The following is a 19,310-nucleotide window of genomic DNA, read 5'->3' on the forward strand; positions in this document are numbered from 1 at the left end:
AAAATAAAATTAAAAAGAAACATTCCCATTACTTTGTAAAATTGGATTTATCAATAATATAAGTTCAGATGAATTGTAGAGCAGTTATTCTGAAACACAGGTACATTTATAGGTTATGTTTTTAGAAGCAGAACAGATAGAAATAAGAAAACTAGAGAAGAAAATAGAGCAGAAAGGCGATCTGTGGAATATAAATTGTGCTGATACGTGATCCTATACAGATAAATTATTTTCTAGCATGGGCCATTATTTTATATTTTAAATATTTCTGGGTAGAAAAGTTATCATGTTGGGGGAAAATCAGTGTTCTTAACCTATTACCTTCATTCCTATGATACTGCACCACAGTTTCTTTATGGCATTTTTCATCTCCATGTTTCTTAGTGTATATATCAGAGGGTTTAGCATGGGGGCAATGATAGTATAAAAAAGAGCAAATACTTTGTCTTCTGGCAGAGTAGTTGCGGGTCTTATATAAATGAAAAGTAAAGGAGCGAAAAAGAGGACCACCACAGTAATGTGTGAACTACACGTGGAAAGGGCTTTGCGGCGATTCTCCACTGAGTAGGATCTGACAGTGTATAAAATCACAGCATACGATATTAATAGAACCACAAATGTCACCAAGCCCATGAGGCCAGAATTAGCAATGACCAAGAGTCCAATTTTCCTGGTGTCCGTGCAGGCCAGTTTTAGCAAAGGGTATACATCACAGAAATAGTGATCGATCTCATTGGGGCCACAGTAGGGTAAAAAGATCGCCAGGAGGAACTGACCAAAGGAATGCAGGAATCCCCCAGCACAAGATGCAGCTAGCATGGCCTCACACTTCTGTCGACTCATGATAATCGTGTAGTGCAAAGGTTTGCAGATGGCCACATAGCGGTCATAAGCCATCCCTGTGAGGATAAAGACCTCAATTCCTCCAAAGAAGTGCATGGTAAAGAGCTGTGTCATGCAGCCATTGTAGGAAATGGTCTTCTTTGCTGCTAGTAAGTCAATGATTAACTTGGGAGTAACAGTGGACGTGTAGCAAAGGTCTGAGAACGAGAGGTAACTCAGGAAGAAATACATAGGCTGGTGAATGAGTTGACAGCAAGTGATAGAAATCATGACCAGCAAATTTCCAAACAAAATGGCCGTGTAGCACACTAAGAACAGCAAAAAGCAGAAGATTTCTAGTTCCATTTTTTGAGAAAATCCTAAGAGAATAAATTCTGTGACATTATTCAAATTTTCCATGATCCAGTGCAGTTTGCAGTCTCCTGAAATGAGGTTAAATTATGTTGTTATGACAGAGATCGTTAAACCTGACAATGCATAGCAATCTTTGACATGAAGCAGGTAGTAATGAAAAGAGTCAAAAAACAAAGAAAACAATGTTCTCATTTTGGAGGAATATCTACAGGATTCCCCCTTTCATAAAAACTTTAATCGCTAATAAACATGCTAGTTACCAGCAATAAAGGCCAACATTATACAATACAATATACTTATGTACATATATTTTTCTCACTGGTAACCCAAATTCTTTGTCTAATACATGGTGTCCTTTGTGAGTTTTCTTTTTTAAACTGGAAAAGAGATCAAATCACTTTTGAAAAAGGCAATACAACACTATTAAAATACTTTTATATCATAGCAGGAAATCAAATGGATGTCTGGAAACTAAGAGGAAATCCATAGAGATTTTCAATAGATCACAGTGTTTTATAAATACAAATATCAATACAAATATATATGCAAATATTTCACACAAAACACAAATGGTTTAAAATGATAACCACATGAATTCATCTAATTCATTTTGTTAGAAGGAAATAGACTGACAAAAAGGGCCATATCCTACAGTGCTCAGGGCTCAATGCTCACTTTTGGCAGTGCTGGGAGACTGCATAGAACCAAGAATCAATACCAATCCTCGTCTGTGCAAAGTATGTGCTCCATCTCCCTGGTTCCAGGATGTTACATACTATAATATGTATCTCCTTAAAAATGGAATTGTTATCGTTATTAATATTATTGTTATTATTATTATAAAGTTTGGGGCACCCATGCACTATTTTAGGTTTACTCCTTGCTGGGCACTCAGGGATCTATCCTGGCACGACTCTGTGATTACAGTATTCAATTCCTTTCAGCTACATGCAAGGGTGATGTTTTATCTGCTGCAATATCTCAGCTCCAGCATTTGAAAATTATGATCCTCTCTACTTCCGGTTTTTTATATAAAACAAGGATGCAAATTCTTTATGTATGTGAGAATAAATTCACAATACAATTTTAATATCTAATATTCTTTAAATATTCAACTACTTACTAAAAGAAACAAAAGCACTATCTTTGACATGAAACTAAAAGATTATCTGTTGATATCTTTATTAAGTTTTTAAAAATTGAATATATATAAATCATAAAATTAAGCTAGATTTTAAAGATCATTTTCTGGAAATCCCTACCAATGATATGTTGTGAGTTAAGAGGGTTCATTTGCTAGATAATTGATTTTATTCTGAAGTTTCTCCAAAAACCTTTAGAAAAAAGTTAAATTGTAGCTTCTGGTTGTTGTCTCACTTATTTTCTTTAAATGTGGCTGTAGAATTCTACAAAATATTCCTTTTTTGAGGAGCCGGAGCGGTGGTGCAAGGGGTAAGGCATCTGCCTTCCTAGAGCTAGGCTTGAATATACCTCAGTTTGATCCCTTGGAGTCCCTTATGGTCCCCCAAGCCAGGAGCAATTTCTGAGTGCAGAGCCAGAAGTAACCTGTGAACATCAACGGGTGTGGCCCAAAAATCAAAAATAAATTCTGTTTTTCAGAACAAAGCATATTTATTTATTTAGATCCTCATAGCCTGTAGTTTTACATTTTCAATATTTTTATCTTGATGTAATCCTGGCACATGCCATCTCCTGTGTCTCTAATTCAAAGTATTCCTTTTTGAGTTGTGATTGTACCCTGGAATGCACAAGGTTACTCCTAGCTCTTTACTGGAGAATGGTTTCTGGTGGTGCTTGGAGGAATCATTTGGTGCCATGAATTGAGCCAGGGTTTAACATCTCTGAATTCTTGTTCAAAGTATTCTTCCAAGAATACTTTAAACTATTTGCTGCAGAAGAACTGAATGTTCTGTTACTTCTGGTGTGTCTTTCTTTAATCCTAGCAATTATATTTCAAATATTTCTAGCTACATTTCACTAATCCCGTAGCCCACTCAACAAAAATAATCACCTATTTTGTGTCTTAGACACTAGAAACTGTGACTTAGTTTCATATTGTTTATTTTGCTTAAGAATTTTAAGGTATAATTTATCACTTTATTATTTTTGTTGTTTGGGGGCAGTACTTAGGGCTTACTTTTAAATCTGTACTCAAGGGATATTTGTAATGTTGGGGATTAAAGCTAGGTTTGTAATGTGCACCTGACTTATATCTTAAAGGAATCCCATCTTGGTGAGATTTAGGCTCAGAGACAAATGTTCTCCTTTTCTTAGACATAATGCAAAACAAATTAATGTAAAGCACAACAAAACTAAATTTTATACATTTTTATATAGATGTTAAATAGTAAAGTGTAAATTTTGAAGAAATAAGGTGAAATTTTTGACTTCATTTTCTTTTCTATTAAATTAGAATAAAAATCTAGTTTCTATTAATTTGGGGAAATATAAATAATTTATTGACAACTTGAATATTGCCAAAAAATATCCTGGAATTTTTTTTTTAGGTAGGAAATAGATAAAATAAAGATTTTTTAAGTTGTTTCAATATAAGTGACACTGAACTAATGGTAAATGTCTGATTTTCCAATAATAAAAAACAGAGCAATAGCTAACCCTCTCCTTCTCTCCTTGTGCCTCTCTCCCCATCTTTTTCCCTCTCCCTCTGTCTTCTCTCTCTTCTCTCTCTCTTTCTCTCTCTCATGCTGAATAAGAAAAAGAAAAAAAAACAGAGCAATATTGTCAGTGCATAATTGAATTAAAAATTGGAAACACTTTGATATTATCAACAAAACTTTCATTGTTTAACCTATTAAAATGTGCTGATTCATGATATTTTAAAATGTTAATTCTATTGTATTTCATAATTAATATATTTAAGTAATAAGTATGCCCTCAGACAAATAAATGCATTAATATATTTTAAATCTTTTAAAAATAAAAGGAAAGTTTATTTTTATTTAAAAAATTTTCAATAAAATAGCTTTTTTTATAATACTTAGGCAGAGACATAATACATAATAATACATAATACAGAGACAGAAACAGATGAGGAACAGACAAAGAGTTTTTTAAGTACAGGAAGAGACATTATGCACTGTGAGTTAGGATATAGGTCGCTCCAAAATTGAGCTCCAGAACAAAGTATATTGGAAGTGTATTTTAGTGCACAATAGTTGCATTATTGTTTTTGTGTGAATGGTGATATACAACACATAATGCACACAAACTATCCTCAGAATTATGTATAGGCTTATTTTGAATAGTCTGATTTCGCCAGTTTCTTGTTTGATAGTAAAAATCATTAGGTAAGTACATAAAATCTATCCTTGTAACTGTCTCTCATATCTAAGTTGGTTCATTGCTTTACTATAAAGGTTATACTGGAGTGTTGTCTAGTATGTTAAAACTCAGTTGACTTACCCTGAAAGCCTGATGGTGGCTTTACTACATGCTCCCACATATGTATATAACTACATTTCATGCTGTATCATCTTCAGTGTTTCTTGGAAAAAATAGTCAAGTCATCTCATTAGCTTCTAATGTGAAAGCTATCCCAAGTTTAAATGAATTATAATAGAAAAGATAATGTTTAAAAACAGAAATGAGAAATTAAAAATCATAAATATTAGAATAATTATTGGGAAAGAAGAAGTTATTTGAACACTTTATATTTCTGACTTTTCCTTTTTATAGTCTGTGCCCTTCAGTGAAATAAAAATATTTTGCCTTTACATATTTCTATTAAATTCCAAAGTCATGAAAAATCTTATCACTGTCATATTTTAAATTTTCTTATAAAGTTGACACTGCAAAGGTAAATTATCACTGTCATAAAAATGTAATAATGGTAGAGGTTTTAGATCACCAAGGAGATAGTGAAGTTGTTTGAAAAGTTTATTCTTTGAAAATTATGAATTAAATAATTTAATCAAAATGAGTCAAGTCACAAATAATAATATATTTTAATTGTTTTGGGGGAGGGATTATGACTTAAAGTGCACAGGAAATAATAGAAAGTGCTGAGTTCAAACACATTTTAGCAGCATGCAAGAAAAGAAACCTGCCTGCTGTTCTTTTTCTTCAGTCCTATGAAAATAATTGCCTTGATATTTATAACAAATTCTACCTGTATACTTGTTTTTATTTAATACATGGGTTATTTGTAAATAGAATAATCATAATTTAATATACATAACTATTCAGATTTTTGGTATGTCAAAGATAACATGCGTGATTCACAATTGTTGTAACCATATCATGAAAATACATTCAGTGAATATACATTAATAAATATAAATTAAAAAACAATGCCCAAGAACTCTAAAGATAAAACTTACCTGAAGAGTACTATAAATTTTATAGGAAATATAAGATATTTTACAATTTTATTCCATATTCAGAGAAGAAACTAGCATCTTAATCATATTTGTTGCCAACCTTAATTTATCCCTCATCAAGTATCACTTTTATTGGGGATAATAAAAGGAGAAGCTAGATGGATCCTGTCTAGATGCCAAGCAGTGACTGGAATATATTTAACTTGCATAATTTATTCCACTAGAATCTCTTTTGTGGAAATTCCCACTGGGTTAATTTGACCAAGTTGAACCTGAACACAGTTTTCAACCTCACTTAATATATAACTAATATAACTTAATATATAACTAAAAATATAATCATATCAACAAAGACATATGTTTACTAATGTTTATAAAATATAAGACTGGTTCATTTCTTTTTACTTATTTATTTTGGGGGCTACATATGAGGGTGGTCATGACCTGCTTCTGATTCATTTCCCTGACAAGATTCAGGGAACCATATTGCTTGCTGGGAATTGAAGCCAGGTGGGCCACTGCAAGTGAATGGAAGTCAAGTGTCCTGCCCATCACACTATTTCTCTTTTATATTTAGATAGTGTTGATTGGATAATTTAGATAGTGTAATTCTCTTAACCTGGAAAGAAACACCATAATCCTCAGACTTCAGAAAGAATACAAAATGGAGACTAGATTTTGGACAAAGCAGAAAGTCTCATTTTGCCTAAAATCAGGCTGTGGGCTATGAGCAATAAATAGAATACATCTTTTTATTTTGTTTAAAATACAAGCATTTTAAAGAGTTAACACAAATGATAACCTCTTTTCATACCCAGAGTATTGATTTTTCTGTGAAAAATCTAGGAAGGAAATCCACTTACACTTTATAACCCTATCATGGAAGATCCTGTGAGATAGCCATTAACTTTTATAAATAAATACTATTTTACTATATGCATTACCATGTTTTATTTGTATATTCTCTGATGAAGGAAACAGTACTTTATACTTGTTCACTAGTGTGAAATATTGAGATATAAAAATATATTTATGTTTGCCCCAGAAATCAACAATTTAAGTAGAAAACTAATGATAGATAGAATAGGATAAATCAATATTGAATATAAATATATGTATATATATTTATTTGTAAATCTTTTCCTACTACTGATATCTTAGCTTATATCCTTACCAATACTGTATGAAGTCTCAAAATAGAGATATCCTGACCAATATTACATTTCTTTCTCCTCCTTTTCATGTCTCCTCCATTTCTTCTACTTTTATTATTTGATTACTACTACTACTACTACTACTACTACTACTACTACTACTACTACTACTACTACTACTACTACTACTGCTGCTGCTGCTGCTACTACCAGCACCACCACCACTACTACCACCACCACTATAACTATTGCTGCTGCTGCTGCTACTACTAGTACAGCTGCTGCTGCTGCTGCTGCTGCTACTACTACGGCTGTTGCTGCTGCTGTTGCCACTGCAAGTGTTGCTATTTCTGCTGCTGCAGGAGAAAAAATTGAAGAAATTTTTTATTGTGCTCTTGGGGGTCACCCCTGGATGTTTACAGGGCTTACTATCAGTTTTTTGTGCAGGTCTCACTTTTGGAGATACTTAGAAAACCAAGTGTGGTGTCTGGGGTGAATCCTAGGTTGTCTGTGTGCAAGACAAAATGCCTTATCCACTGTATTATTTCTCAAGGCCTCATTGTACTTTTTTTTTTTTTTTTTTTGGCTTTTGGTTTCACACTGGCACGCTCAGGGGTTTCTTCTGGCTCTGTGCTCAGAAATCACCCCGACAGGCACTGCAGACCATATGGGATGCAGGGATTCAAATCACCATCCTTCTGCATGCAAGGCAAATGCTCTACCTTCATGCTATCTCTCCAGCCCTCATTGTACTTTTAATTTGTTTTCATTACTCTAATAAATAATGATGGAAAACTTAATTTCATGTATTTATTGACTTATTTATTTATTTATTTATTTATTTATTTTTGTGGTTTTTGGGTCACATCCGGCAGTGCTCAGGGGTTACTCCTGGCTCCATGCTCAGAAATTGCTCCTGGCAGGCACAGGGGACCATATGGGACGCCGGGATTCGAACCAATGACCTTCTGCATGAAAGGCAAACGCCTTACCTCCATGCTATCTCTCCGGCCCCTTGACTTTTGTATTTACCGTATTTGCCAGCATATAAGATGACTTTTGAAACAAAAAAGTCAACCGAAAATCGGTAGTCGTCTTAACACAGAGTATATCTCGAAAAACGTCTCAATATGCCACTAAACGAAAATCATCTGGACATTGCCACAAAATGTATTTTCCAACTCGATCCAGCAACAATCACTGCAAGGCTGCTTGGACTGCCTCTCTAACTCAGCCAATCCAAGCAGGCTTTTGATGCATGCCAATTTGACAATGTTCTGGACCTGAATCTACACTGTAAAAAGCCTGCTCAAATGGGCCAGAGTCAGAGAGGAAGTCTATTACATATAACCTTTGAACCTTTGCTTGTTGTGATTGGCTCACTGTGGTACATACAGTTGCAGCACAGGAACGTTCTGTCTTATACAGCGAATATAGGCCTAAACCTATATTTTAACTGTAAAATTAGGGGGTCGTCTTATACGCTGGCAATATTATATGTATCTTATAGAGAAATGCTTATCAAGTTCTTCGTTTTTGTTTTTTCTTTTGTCTTTTTCATTTTGATTTTGTTCTTTATTTTGTTACTGGTTTATAGAAGTTAATTATGCAACCTGGATATATAATTAGTTACATACTATATAATTCACATTTTTCACTAATTTATAAGTTAATTTTTCAGTTTCTTTTTTATGTTTGTGCGAATTTATTTTTATTCTTTTATTAATGTATTCATTTAAATACCATGATTACAAATATGTTTGTAGTTGGGTTTCAGTCATAAAAAAGGACACCCCCCTTTTACCAGTGCAACTTTCCCACTACCAATATCCCCCATCTTCCTCCTTCCACACTTTTTGACTATCTTCAAGACAACCATTCTTTTCTTTCTTTTGTTCTTTTGGGCCATACCTGGCAGACCTAAGGGGTTACTTATGACTCTACACTCAGAAATCACTCTTGGCAGGCTGTGGGGGGGGCATATGGGATGCAGGGACAATCCTGGGTCATTTCAGGATTGGCCTCATGAAAGGCAAACTTCTTACCACTGTGCCATACTCTGGACCCTCAAGATAGGCATTCTATTTCTCTCACTCACTACCATTATCATGATAGTGTTTGGTGTAGTTATTTATCTAATTGCACTTACCAATCTTTGTGGTAAGCTTCAATCATGGGCTGGTTCTTTCAAACCTCATCTCTATTGTCTCTGTATTATTACCATATTACATTTGTTTATTTATTATTTTTGGTGGGTCACACCCAGCAGTGCTCAGGGGTTACTCCTGGTTCCAGGCTCAGAAATCGCTCCTGGCAGTCTCTGGGGACCATATGGGATGCTGGGATACAAAACACCATCCTTCTGAGTCTAAACTTGCAGGGGTCTCAAACTCGCGGCCCACGGGCCATTTGCGGCCCTCCGTACAACATTTTGTGGCCCTGCCCTAGAGGAATCTCTTTTTGTTTTGTTTTGTTTTAGTTGTTTGGGTCACACCCCGCAATGTTCAAGGCTTACTACTGACTTTGCACTCAAGGATCACCCCGATTTTGCCTCCTGCGGCCAGCAGGTAAATTGAGTTTGAGATCCCTGGAAGGCAAACGTTTTACAGCTGTACTATCTCTTTGGCCTCTCATTTTATTTTTCTTAAGTTCCACAGATGAGTGAGACTATTCTGTATCTATCTCTATCCCTCTGACTCATTTCATTCAGCACAATAGTTTCCATGTCCATCCATAAATAGGAAATTTTCATAACTATTTTCCTGATAGCTGCATAGTATTACATTGTATATTCATGAAAAAAATGTAAATTGAGCTTCCATATGATCCATCTATAACGCTTTTAGGGATATACCCTAGAAACACAAAAACACATTACAAAAATGTCCTCTGCATACCTATGTTCATTAAAGCTCTATTTAAAAGTCAGAACCTGGAAACAACTTAGATACCCAACAACAGATGAGTGGCTAAAAAAAACTTGTGATTTTTAATTTTCTAGATAAAATATTTTGACATATATTTTAAACTCTTGTATGGTCTAATAAATGCAGTTATTTTTGTATTATTTTATTTGTGGGCCACACTTTTCAGTGCTCAGAGGTTAAATCTGGCTTTGCTCTAAGGAATCACTTTCGGAAAGTTTGGGGGGACTCTATGGGATGATGGGAATCAAAACCAGGTTGTCTTTGTGCAAAGCAAGTACTTTACATGTTTCTGCTCCATAGATGAGGGTATTGATTGCTGAACATGATTTATCTTCCTAGCTAGAATCCACTGCCAAAACCAGGTACAAACCATTTTTAAAATTGTTTAAATAATTTTAAATTATTATATTTGGATAATTGATTCATTTGCTGATCATTGCATATGTAGAATCATATAATAAATAAAATAAAATTTAACATAAACTAAATTTTGTTTCAACATTGATTTAGAATTCTATACAATATTTGAAAAACACCAGTATATTATATGTAGCCATTATACTTACCAACAAAGTTATAGTTCCATCATATTATTACATTGACACCACCTCCTAATACCTATCCTACTCAAAGCGCTCTTCTATTTCTCATTGGAAAACTTTATATTATGTTCCAATCAATTTCAAGTTATTTTTGTTCAGTTTTTCTGGTGTATATTATTTGATTAGATCCAACAAATGAATGAAATGCTAGTAGTTATTTTTATCTTCACTTAGCATTATCTTCTAAATTTCCATTCATTTTTTTTGTTTTATTTTGTTTTGTTTTAGAAGCATACTCAAGAGCTACTTTGTTGTTTTTGTTTTTTTCCCCACCCTCCCGCCTGCCCGCCAAAGAGCTACTTTGAATATATTACTCTATGAGGTAAATAGGAGGAAATATATTGTCAAGGATTAAACATGAATCTTCTACATACAAAGCCCTTGACTTTGTTTATGAATGATATTTCTGGGTCAGTTCATTCAAAACTTTAATCAAACTATTAGAACTAAATTTTTTCTCTGACAAAAACCTATTCTGCACTGAAAAGTTTTTTTTTTTTTTTTTTGTAATGCTTTCATTTGTCTTTAAAGATATTTTATAATTTCTATTTGTTCCACTGATAATTTAGAAATAGTGTTTTTTTAAATCTATTTTCATTTATTTTCTCTAGGTGGAGCGACTCATGCTATGCTCAAATATTCTGGGATTTAATTTATTATTAAAGTTTTCTCACATGTGCAGACCTGATGGTTCAGAGGTTGGCCCCAGCAATTTTAAACTCTTTGTGTTCAACAGTGTTTAAAGGACAGAATGCAATTATTCGTGGAGGTCTCTACAGTTCCATGGATTGAATTCAAGGTCTTATCTGCCTAATATGCTCCAACCATTTAATCATATATCTTTTTATTTATTTTTAAATTTTATTTAATTTATTGATTTATTTTATTCATTTTTAATTTATTTATTTTTAAATTTTAGAGTTTTAATTCTTGTTATTTATTCCTACTGCTTATTTGTATTTTGATATTAGTCAGATTTTTATTTTTAATGTTTCTTTAAACAGTTTTTTCACCTAATTTTATATAATATAGCCTATATAGTGCTCAAAGTATATTTTTTCTACTATGAATAGTTATACTTATTTTTGGTTACTATATCAGAGTAAATATATATATATGTATATATTGCTATAATTAAGATAACATCTGTATAATCATATTAAAGCTTATGGTCTTAATGTATAGTTACCACAGAATATAAATTCTTCACTGTCTTTTCACTTTCAATCTATTTGTCATAGTTATATTTTATTTTAAAATCTAAAGTGAGGGGCCGGAGTGATGGTGCAAGTGGTAGGTCATTTGCCTTGCACACTCTAACCTAGGACGAATCTCAGTTCAATCCCCTGGTGACCCATATGGTCCACCAAGCCAGGGGCAATTTCTGAGCATAGCCAGGAGTATCCCCTGTGCATCACTGTGTGGCCAAAAAGCAATAAATAAATAAGTAAATAAATAAATAAATAAATAAAAATATAAAGTGAGTCTATGTAGACAGCATATACATTCATTTTACTATGTAAATAGGTAAATACAGGGTTTATTTATATACATTTACCAGGATAGTGCCAGGTTTCTACATAGTCTATTGCTCAATGCAAGAGACACTTGGAACTTCTCAAGTTATTTCTGAGAATGTATTTTATCCTGAGTCTTCTGTCCCATCTACACAATTCTTGGACATGTGATTGTTTTTTCATGTTTAAAATCTAACTCCTCTATTTTTTATTCAATGAAAAGCCATTTATTTTACAGTGTTTAGGCAATGCTTATTACTGTCTATATGATTTTGCTGTTAAGCAAAACAGAAGCATTCATATCGTGACATTTATGTAGCTGTCTGAAAGAAAATATAAACCAACACCCCAAATTGCATATCTGATTACTTTTCCTAAATAGCTCCAGTATACTACATCAGACTGACTGCTACTAATAAGATAGCTACAAATAGCCATAGAAAATGAAAAATGTCACAAAAAATATTGAGTGAATCTAGACATTGTTGATAGTGAACTAAAATTAGGGCTTTGCATGGTACACATAAATCCTACCATAAAATGTTTTTATTAAGTGTTTGGTGAAATAATTTGTGTATGTAGTCCTGCTCAAATATATGTATATTTATGTTTATCTACATATACACAAACATAAAGTGTTATATTGATCTAGGCTAAAATTAATATAAAATTTAATTGCCGGGAATTTTTAATCAAAGTGAATCTTTTTTTAGAGATTCTTAATTTACATATTATATGTCCCCTTTTCCTTAGCCATTGCTACTTGGGGGCAATAATGCCTCCACTATTGAGACCTAAGTACAAAGTAAAGATTAATGTGATGCATTTTTAGATGCCTGATTTGAGAAGTCATTTGATAATGCTCAAGGTTTGTCATGACTCTGCATTCAGGAGTTATATGTGGAGGTTCTTGGAAGACAATATGGAATTCTGGGAATCAAACTCAGTTCAATCATGTATAAGCAAACACCCTACGAGCTCTCTCTCCTGTGTTTGAGAAATTTGATTTGCATTTTACTTTTATGTTAGATTTATTGGATCTTACTCATGTTTTATATTTATATTCTATTTAATTAGTTATTCATTAATTATTGTTTATAATTATTCATCAAGTATTCATTAATTATTATTTGGGGTCATATCCTACAGTGCTCAATATTTATTTCTATCTCTGATCTCAGAAGTCATTCCTGGCAGACTAGGCAGACCATAGTAGTTGCTGTAAACCTGAGTTGAGTGCAAGGTAAATATCCAGCCCACTGTACTATCATTCAGGCTGATGTGTTTTATTAATGTTCTAATGTATTGTCAAAGCAGAGATAGTATGCAGAGTATAAGCTACTTGATGTACTCACAGAAAGTCAGGGTTTTATTCATGGTAACACATAATTCTCCATGAATAACCAGGAATGATACTTTTTTTTATTTGGGGGCGAACATACCTGGCGGTGCTCAGGAACTACTCCTGGTTCTGCACTCAGAAATTGCTCCTGGCAGGCTCGGTAAACCAAGCAGGATATGGGGGATAAATTCAGGTCTGTCTTGAGTCAGCCACATGCAAGGCAAATTCCCTACCGCTGTGCTAACCCTCCAACCCCATGAGCAGAGAGCCAAATAGTAAGTCTTGAAAGTAGACATAAGTGGTAGTCCAAAATATATATATAAGTATAGTAAAGACTTTCTAACAGTTTACTTGGAACTGAAAGAAAATACATTCCTTCTTATTAAAGCTTTTTTTTAATCTTTTTTTTGTGTGTGTGTTCTCGTTTGTTTTTTTTTTTTATTTCAAGACTGTGGTTTTCGTTTGGTTGTCTTTATTGCTGTGGTGCTTTTCGGGTTCTTTTGTTTGATTTTTTTTTGTATAGTTTTTATGTCTTTCTTCCTTTTTCCCTTTTTTCTTAAATTGATATTTATAGCCTCTAGATAGAAGGACTCCTCCCGTTTCTTTCTTGTTTGACTTTTACCACCCCTTTTCTTTTCTCTTTCTGTTTTCTTTCCCTCCAGACTCACATATTTGAGCCATCTTGTTCTGCCTCACAAATTGAGGGAGAAATAATGGAGGGTACGAAGACCAAACAGGTGTATGAACATTGAGCAGAAATAAAAAATGATCATACTTAAACACCAAAAGCAAAACCAATGACAACAGAATCGAAACCCAATCTACAATAAGCTAAACACAGAGGGGACCACTTATACTAGAAGCCCGGGGGTCAAAGGACGGGTATATGGGATGCATGCTGGGAACAGGTGTGGAGGGAGGACAACACTGGTGGTGGGAATGCCCCTGATTCAATGTCACTATGTACCAAAAATATTACTGTGAAAGATTTGTAATTTACTTTGGTCAAAATAAAAATTATTTAATTAAAAATCTATTTATTAAGTGTTTTTTCTTTATTTGAATTAGGATTATGTTTCTCATCACATTTTATTTTGTATTTTTTATGATAATTGTTTATTATATAGTATTATTTTTTGTTTTTTGTTTTTTTTTTTTTGGTTTTTGGGCCACACCCGGTAACGCTCAGGGATTACTCCTGGCTATGTGCTCAGAAGTTGCTCCTGGCTTCTTGGGGGACCATATGGGACACCAGGGGATCGAACCGAGGTCCGTCCAAGGCTAGCGCAGGCAAGGCAGGCACCTTACCTTTAGCGCCACCGCCCGGCCCCAGTATTATTTTTTTATAAACATGATTTTCCATATGCATGAATATTATCAGAACAATATATGTGTTGATATATTAAGCAGCACAAACTAGGTTTTATAGTTTAGTTTCACAATGATTTCTTTTTTAATTGTGGTACCATGGCACTGTAGTATTGTGGTACTATGCTTTAACAATATTGTTAGAAATAGTTTCATGAACTTATCATGAAAAATCATTGGGGCCGGGCGGTGGCGCTAAAGGTAAGGTGCCTGCCTTGCCTGCGCTAGCCTTGGACGGACCGCGGTTCGATCCCCCTGCGTCCCATATGGTCCCCCAAGCCAGGAGCGACTTCTGAGCACATAGCCAGGAGTAACCCCTGAGCGTTACCAGGTGTGGCCCAAAAACCAAAAAAAAAAAAAAAGAAAAATCAAACAGATTACCTAATCACCCATTTCCTTGCATCAATGACACTAGATTTCCCCCCCCCCTAACGTTCTACATCTCAGAGCAAGATCAATTCTTTACATTCCCTCAACATTTGGATATATGTGCCTCCACTACTATATTGTTTACTTGACCATATAATATAAATTAATATTATAAGACAATTATGAAATCTATATGATAACGATGGAATTTAAAAATTGTTTTAATATTTGTCTTCTTAATATGACTAAAACTTTATGATATCCATTCTCCTTTATCTCATATTATTTTTGCATTTTATGTTTTTATTTGCTTTTATTTGTATCTTTATATAATACAATATACATTTGTATGTGTTAGCATGTGATGGTGTCTTATTTCTTGAACATAGCTCAAAAGGTAGAGCACATGTGAGGCGCTGCTGAGTTAGATCCCTGGCACTGAAAGTTTCGCCTAAACAATAGGTGCAATTCTATGGTACCCTTAATACCAACTGACTCTTACCACTACACTGCCACCACCTGGCCAAGCACAAATTTTAATCTTGTACCTATTTTTTTCTTATTGATACCTTTAAGCATCTTAAATACAAATATGATTGTAGTTGGATTAGAGGCATGTTAAGAACAACCCCCTTCACCAGTGCAACATTCCCATCACCAATGTCCCAAATCTCCCTCCTCCCTACCCCACCCCCTCCTGTACTCTAGACAGGTTTTCTACTTTCCTCATTTATTCACTTTGTTATGATAGTTCTCAATGTAGTTATTTCTCTAACTGCACTCATCAGTCTTTGTGGTGAGCTTCATGTCTTTCCAGCCCTCCTCTCTTTTTTCTCTGAGAATTATTGCAAAAATTTCTTTTATTTTTCTTAAAACCCATCGATGAATGAGACTATTCTGCATCTATATTTATCCCTCTGTCTTATTTCACTCAGCATAACAGATTCCACGTATTGGGAAATTTCATGACTTCATCTCTCCTGAATGCTGGATAATATTCCACTATGTATATGTACCACAGTTTCTTTAGCCATTCATCTGTTGAAGGGCATCATGGTTGTTTCCAGAGTCTGGCTATTGGAAATAGCACTGCAATAAATATGGGTGTGAGAAAAGGGACTTTTGTATTGTATTTTTGTGTTCCTGAGTCTATTCCTAGGAGAGGTATAGCTGGATCATATGGGACTCAATTTTCAGTTTTTGGAGGAAAACACCTTTCCATTAAGTTTGGACTAGATGCATTCCTACCAGCAGTGAATGAGAGTTCCTTTCTCTCCACATTCCCTCCAGCACTGCTTCTCATTCTTTGTGATGTGTGCCAATCTCTGTGATGTGAGATGGTACTTCATAGTTGTTTTTATTTGCATCTCCCTGATGATTAGTGATGTGGAACATTTTTTCATGTGCCTTTTGGTCATTTGTGTTTCTTCTTTGACAAAGTGTCTTATCATTTCTTCTCCCCATTTATTTTTATGAGATTAGATGTTTAAGGAGGAAACAGCACTCTCCAAACAAGTGGAAGCAGAGATAAATGGATGGGAATATTTTAAGGTGAGAAGTTTCTGCACCTCAAAGGAAATAGTGCCCTGGATACAAGAACCACCCACTGAGTGGGAGAAACTATTCACCCAATACCCATTAGATAAGGGGCTAATATCCAAAATATACAGGCACTGATGTAACTTTACAAGAGAAATACCTAGTTCCTTTGTTAAACAAGACTGGAAGTGCTCCTGAGCGCCACAACCTTCATTGAATATGTTCTTTTTCTTTTTTCTTTTATTTTTCTTTTCTTTTTTTTTGGTTTTTGGGACAGACCCGGTAATGCTCAGGGGTTACTCCTGTCTATGAGCTTAGAAGTCGCTCCAGGATTGGGGCCCATACAGGACACCGAGGGATGGAACCATGGTCCGTCCTAGCCTACTGCTAGCAAGGCAGACACCTTACCTCTAGCGCCACCATGCCGGCCCTAATTGAATGTGTTCTTATTAAAAATATGGCAACGATGCTTGCATAGATTTAAGGAAAATGAACAAATATATAATATGTATAACAAACATATATAAAGCACAATATAAAGTTTAGTGCATACAGGGGATTGTCTCAGTGTTATAGAACTGTGATTTGGATTCATAGTTATGGTCACTTTCACATACTTAGTCCATTTTTTTTAATGTTACCAAACTTTAAATATTTAAAATTAATATTCATTTTGAACCACTAATCTTTTACCTATTTAAACTTTTATGAATACAATATTAGTGGCATAGCTTTAAATTCTCTAAAAAACTTTGAACCTTACGTTTATGACATTTGAAGTTTATGACACTGCTTTTTTGCAAGTTCTTTTTAGTTTCTCATATAAAGTTTTTATTACATGAGTGTAAATGGAACATTATTGTTGACATGTTGATAAATTTATAGCTTTGTTTTACTTTTCATATACTATGAAAAAAATGACTCTTGCATGATCTTATATTTACGTAAAAACAAATCTTTGGAGTATTAGTATAAATTAATTGTACTTAGTGTCTACTGATATGAATAAATTGACCCAAAGAGGACATTTTAAAACATACTAACATGAAACCGGAGTGATAGCACAGCAGTAGAGCATTTGCCTTGCATGCGGCCAACCTGGGATCAACCCCACTTCGATTCCTGGCGTCCCCTATGGTCCCCTGAGCCTGCCAGGGGCAATTTCTGAGAGAAGAGCTGGGAGTAACCCTTGAGCACCACTCGGTGTGGCTCCAAAAAAAAACAAAACATACTAACAATAAACCTTTTTTGAGGAGGCCACACCTAGTGGTATTCAACAGTTACTCCTGCTCTGTTCTCAGAAATTGCTCCTGATAGGCCATGGGATATTGGGGGCAGAATCTGGGTTAGCCCCATGCAAGGCAAACACCCTACTCATTGTGTTATCTCTCTGAACACACAAAAAACTATTTTTAGATATATTTTTTTGTAACCTAGAACAGACCATGGTTAGATCCCCTGGCTCCCCAAGCCAGGAGCCATTTCTGAGCGCATAGCCAGGAGTAACCCTTGAGTGTCACCGGGTGTGCCCCCAACCCTCCAAAAAAGAATAGTATTTAGCCACAAGTTATCCACTATAAAGAAATTTCAAAGCAAATAATATAACCATTGAACAGACTTTGAGGGGCCAAAATGGTGATAAGCTAGCAGTAGGGCTTTTACCTTGTGCTGACCTAGAATGGATAACAGTTTGTCCTCCATCATCCCAATGGTCCTCCAAGCTAGGAGCGAATTCTAAGTGAATGGCTATGAGTAAACCTTCTGTGTCACCAAGTGTGGTCCCACCCCCCCAAAAAAAAGGAAAAAAAGAAGAAAACAAACCTTGAAACGGGTTAAATTAAAAATGCAAAGCTCTAAGATAAATAACTTATTTCTTGCAATAGATATTCTAATGTAATTTTTAAAATAGTTAATAAATAATGCCATATTTAAGAATACTGAAATTATAAGTTTCGTAACTGACACAATTTGACTCTATAGAATTAATATTCTTTGATGCAAATTAAAGAAAAAGTGTATTATTTGCTGTATCATAAATCAGGGTACTAGACATTTCACAAGACACAAAGCATTCAGATTATTTGTAGTTCTGACAATGAAATTAGTTTAGAAACCATTATTCTTAAATTTTCACTTTAAAATGCTTTTTAAGGGGTCGGTGAGGTGGCTCTAGAGGTAAGGTGTCTGCCTTGTAAGCGCTAGCCAAGGAAGGACCAAGGTTCGAACCCCCGGCATCCCATATGGTCCCCCCAAGCCAGGGGCAATTTTTGAGCACTTAGCCAGGAGTAACCCCTGAGCATCAAACGGGTGTGGCCCAAAAACAAATAAAATGCTTTTTAAGAATATGTTAATAATATTCTAATTACTTTGTTTTTTACTTATTATAATGATGTATGTTAATTTTGTAAATTTGAGATCTTCATTAAAGACAAGAGAACTAATACACATAATAAGACAATTGCTTTCCATGGAACCAATATGTGTTCTGTCATTGTCACAACTATGGTCTCCTGAATCCTAGCAGTAGCAATCCCTGGGCACAGCAGGTCTCAACAAAAACCAAAGAAAAATAAAATGCTCTTTATACCACCTACATATGTATATGCATGTGTGTACTATTAGTGAGCATAGTGTGTACCATACATGGAACCAGTATATCCGGTACAGGAGCCAAAAGAATGAAATGGACTACTGACTGACATTCATTACCAATGTTATTGGGATAACTTTTTCTTTTTATATTCTACTACCATGGTATACATGACCAAATCCACATAGTTCTATTGTAGTTAATAAAAGGGGAAGTTAATCATGAGGTAAGAGGGGAGCTCATTATGGAGGCTGCAGGAGAATAAGAACAAAGACAGACACTCACCTACTACAAGAATATGTGGATCAGCTGGTTGAGAGCCTCTAGGGACTACACCTATTTTC

The 19,310-nt window shown here is 34.6% G+C and overlaps 1 protein-coding gene across 1 annotated transcript; it reads right to left on the bottom strand.

Annotated features, from left to right (window-relative positions):
- Nucleotides 1–309: 309 nt before the first annotated feature.
- On the bottom strand, nt 310–1,242 carry LOC126018630 (olfactory receptor 4P4-like). The gene has a single exon (XM_049780732.1). It carries the CDS (start codon nt 1,240–1,242, stop codon nt 310–312), a length of 933 nt encoding a protein of 310 aa, XP_049636689.1.
- Nucleotides 1,243–19,310: the final 18,068 nt, after the last annotated feature.

Source organism: Suncus etruscus, chromosome 9, assembly GCF_024139225.1.
Source record: "Suncus etruscus isolate mSunEtr1 chromosome 9, mSunEtr1.pri.cur, whole genome shotgun sequence".
Lineage (NCBI taxonomy): Eukaryota > Metazoa > Chordata > Mammalia > Eulipotyphla > Soricidae > Suncus > Suncus etruscus.

What these genes read in the sequence shown, in the direction of transcription:
- LOC126018630 (XM_049780732.1), bottom strand. Translation starts at nt 1,242, where the DNA reads ATGGAAAATTTGAATAATGTCACAGAATTTATTCTCTTAGGATTTTCT.